Source organism: Triticum aestivum, chromosome 6B (assembly GCF_018294505.1).
Source record: "Triticum aestivum cultivar Chinese Spring chromosome 6B, IWGSC CS RefSeq v2.1, whole genome shotgun sequence".
In the NCBI taxonomy this organism is placed as follows: domain Eukaryota; kingdom Viridiplantae; phylum Streptophyta; class Magnoliopsida; order Poales; family Poaceae; genus Triticum; species Triticum aestivum.
The window spans coordinates 497872168-497875599 of record NC_057810.1 but is presented as its reverse complement, the minus strand read 5'-3'; the positions used below and the strand labels follow the sequence as shown (position 1 = coordinate 497875599).

At 51.3% G+C, this 3432-nt stretch overlaps 1 protein-coding gene across 1 annotated transcript; it reads left to right on the top strand.

Moving 5' to 3' along the window:
* Window positions 1–838: 838 nt before the first annotated feature.
* On the top strand, window positions 839–2910 carry LOC123137660 (amino acid transporter AVT3B). Its single transcript, XM_044557485.1, has one exon. The coding sequence runs from the start codon at window positions 1055–1057 to the stop codon at window positions 2318–2320; it is 1266 nt and encodes a 421-aa protein (XP_044413420.1). The 5' UTR covers window positions 839–1054; the 3' UTR covers window positions 2321–2910.
* Window positions 2911–3432: the final 522 nt, after the last annotated feature.

Sequence of the window (3432 nt, the reverse complement as noted above, 5' to 3'; positions counted from 1 at the left end):
TATTCACTAAAATTTATTCTCGCCAATGTACGAAGTATATCTCGTTGCAACGCACGGGCAATTACCTAGTAATAAATAAAAACCAAAACGGGAGAGAGCGTATGGAAAAGAAAAAACAAGGGATGAGGTGAGGCAAACCTATCAACCTTCTTTTCTCCCTTTTAAGTGCATGTACAATGGTTGATAAGACAGTCTTATCTTAATTTAGAGATGATAAAAAAATATGTCTACAATAAATTATCTTTTAGCCTTATTTTTAATTAATAGATATTCGTAAAAACATGTTGAGACATATTGTGTTAAAGGATCATCTCTTAAATAAGAAAAGACACATATTTTCTTATAATTTCTCTCTCTTCCACGTCAACATTTATCCTATTGACATCACTAAGATACTACCATTGTACATGTCCTAATAGTGCTCTGTTCATTATGAGTATATAATCGAATTTTAGTGTGCGTTCACCCATTTCAATTCATACTGAAATATTAAAACATTTTATAATAGTGAACGAAGGAGTACAGTAGATTAGGGAACACGTGGTAAATTTACCCAAACTCTGGAAATATAGGGGAAATTTCGAAAATATAAAAAAGGAAGAAAATGCTCCTAGCTGTGTGCAGGCTGTACGATTTCACACGAGAACACGTGGTGGTCAAACGCATAGCAATCTTTGGTAGGTACTCCTACTCATACACCGCCACGCGCTTCCAGGTGGTCCCGGGGGACGCAGAAAACAAAACATGCTCATGGACCACGTCCATGATATTTTCCCACGATTTTTTGGCAAAATATACTTTCCCACGATGGCAGGCCATCCTCTTCTCTCTACAAAAGCATCGGCAACCCCCCGGAAGGGAGCCCGCAGCCACTCCTTCCTCATCGGTTTCCTCCGTCGCGAGATCGCCCGTTTTCTCTCGATACTTCCGAAGACCGGAGAGGAAGACGAATCCCATCCAATTCGCCTGCTCGTGGTTCCATCTTCCGTCTCTCTGTTGCTTGTGTGGCGGTCTTGATTCGTCGTGTTAATTTCGATTCAGTCGCCCGGGCGCCATGGGATTGGGGAGCGACGCGAGCTCGTCGTCGTCGCGGCTGGACTCGGCGCCGCTGCTGCCGCACCACAGCGCCGAGGGGGGCCACCTGTCGTCGCAGCCCAAGACCTTCGCGAACGTCTTCATCGCGGTGGTCGGCGCCGGCGTGCTGGGCCTGCCGTACACGTTCTCGCGCACCGGGTGGGCCGCGGGCTCCCTCCTACTCCTCTCCGTCGCGCTGCTCACCTTCTACTGCATGATGCTGCTCGTCGCCTGCCGCCGCCGCCTCGTCGACGACCACCCGAAGAAGCTGTCCTCGTTTGGGGATCTGGGGGACGCCGTGTTCGGCGCGCCCGGCCGCCTCGCCGTGGACACCATGCTGGTGCTCAGCCAGGCCAGCTTCTGCGTCGGATACCTCATCTTCATCTCCAACACCATGGCGCACCTCTACCCCATCTTCGCCCCCTCGTCGAATGTCTTCCTCTCCCCTAAGGCGCTCTTCATCTATGCCATGCTGCCGTTCCAGCTCGGGCTCAACTCCATCAAGACGCTCACGCTCCTCGCGCCGCTCAGCATCTTCGCCGACGTCGTCGACCTCGGCGCCATGGGGGTCGTTGTTGGCCAGGACGTGTCGACGTGGCTCGCCACGCACCCACCCGTCGCCGCGTTCGGCGCCCCCGCCGCGCTCCTCTACGGCGTGGGCGTGTCCGTGTACGCCTTCGAGGGCGTCTGTATGGTCCTACCGCTGGAGGCGGAGGCTGCGGACAAGAAGAAGTTCGGCGCCACGCTCGGGTTGTCCATGGCGTTCATCGCTGTCATGTACGGGCTGTTCGGTGTCATGGGGTACGTCGCGTTCGGCGACACCACGCGCGACATCATCACCACCAACCTCGGCAGCGGGTGGCTGTCGGCCGCTGTGCAGCTTGGGCTGTGCATCAACCTCTTCTTCACCATGCCGGTGATGATGAACCCGGTGTACGAGGTCGCCGAGCGCCTGTTCCACGGCAAGCGCTACTGTTGGTGGATGCGGTGGGTGCTCGTGGTCACCGTGGGGCTCGCGGCCATGCTTGTGCCCAATTTCACCGACTTCCTCTCCCTCGTGGGGAGCAGCGTCTGCGTGCTGCTCGGGTTCGTGCTGCCGGCCACCTTCCACATCAAGGTGTTTGGCGCCGAGATGGGCTGGGTTGGGGTTCTCAGCGACGTCCTCCTGGTGGTGCTCGGCCTCGTGCTCGCCGTCTTCGGCACCTACTCGTCGCTGGTGCAAATCTTCCACTCTTCCAGCGCTTAAATTCCGGTATTCGCCGAGGATTAATTTGCTCGGTGCATTGGCTCTCTCATCCACGCTGGTTAAGCTCTCGCGTAGTAGTTTTCCACGCTACCAGAAGGGGATCAGCGGATCAGAGAGGAATTGCTTGGCTCAGCTATTTGTTGATCTGGGAAATGGATCGCGTGCATTCGTTGGGAATTCTTGTTCAGATTGTTAGTATGAGATACTACTAGTTGATTGGAGGCATAGAGAAATCTGTATGGTTTTGCTACGACAGATTCCGATCATGTCTGCCCATAGCATTCTTCTACTCTGTTCATGTCCTAGATGTTCCAGCTGCAGTGCATATGGAATGGATGAAAGGACACGAATTTCAGCATTATAGTTACTCGTGTGCCGTAGTGTCAGCGTGCAAGATTGTGTCTTGTGTGTGGTTAATTGGGCTGGGCAAGCAATTGGGACGACTTACATTGCTTGTCAAATCACCATTACGTGATACTCCTAGCATAAACATTGTATACGTTTCGAACTGTTGTACTATGTCCCAAGCAAGCAACATAAGCTTGTAAAGGGCCCCGAAGGAATAAAATTGGAACTATGAACTGCTTTTATTTGACTTTGGCCACTGTTTCAGGACAGACATTCCTGAGAGAGTCCTGTTACGGCATCAATCAATTGGATTGAGATTCACATATGAAAATTGGGGAAGAACCCAAACTCTGAATACATGGAACATTAGGAGTTCTCGTATATATTTTTTTTTGAAAAGGATTAGGAGTTCTCATGACATGGTGTTTTCGTGCTGATCCATTCCATTCTGCATGCAGAAGGAACAGGGAAAACCCGGAAGAAGAAAAAAGAGGACGCAGACCAACCGTGCAAGCTGCAGTAGCCCTGCGTGATCGATCAGTCGTCCTCACATACCAGGCGAAGTATCTCTTCTTATCTTCTCCCCTGCGCCTTCCGTCACTTTTCTCTCGTCGCTTCTACCTTTTTTATGCAGGCAAAAGCAGAACGTCGTTATCATAACGGAACGATCCAAGCTGTTGCTGTCGTCTGGATTAGAGCTTATCTTTCAGCCATTGAACGGCTTCCGCTGAACGGCGACGTTTTTCTCCAAAGCTTCACCATAA

Bases quoted from the DNA above. Each gene is read 5' to 3' on its own strand.
- LOC123137660 (XM_044557485.1), top strand. From the start codon at position 1,055: ATGGGATTGGGGAGCGACGCGAGCTCGTCGTCGTCGCGGCTGGACTCG.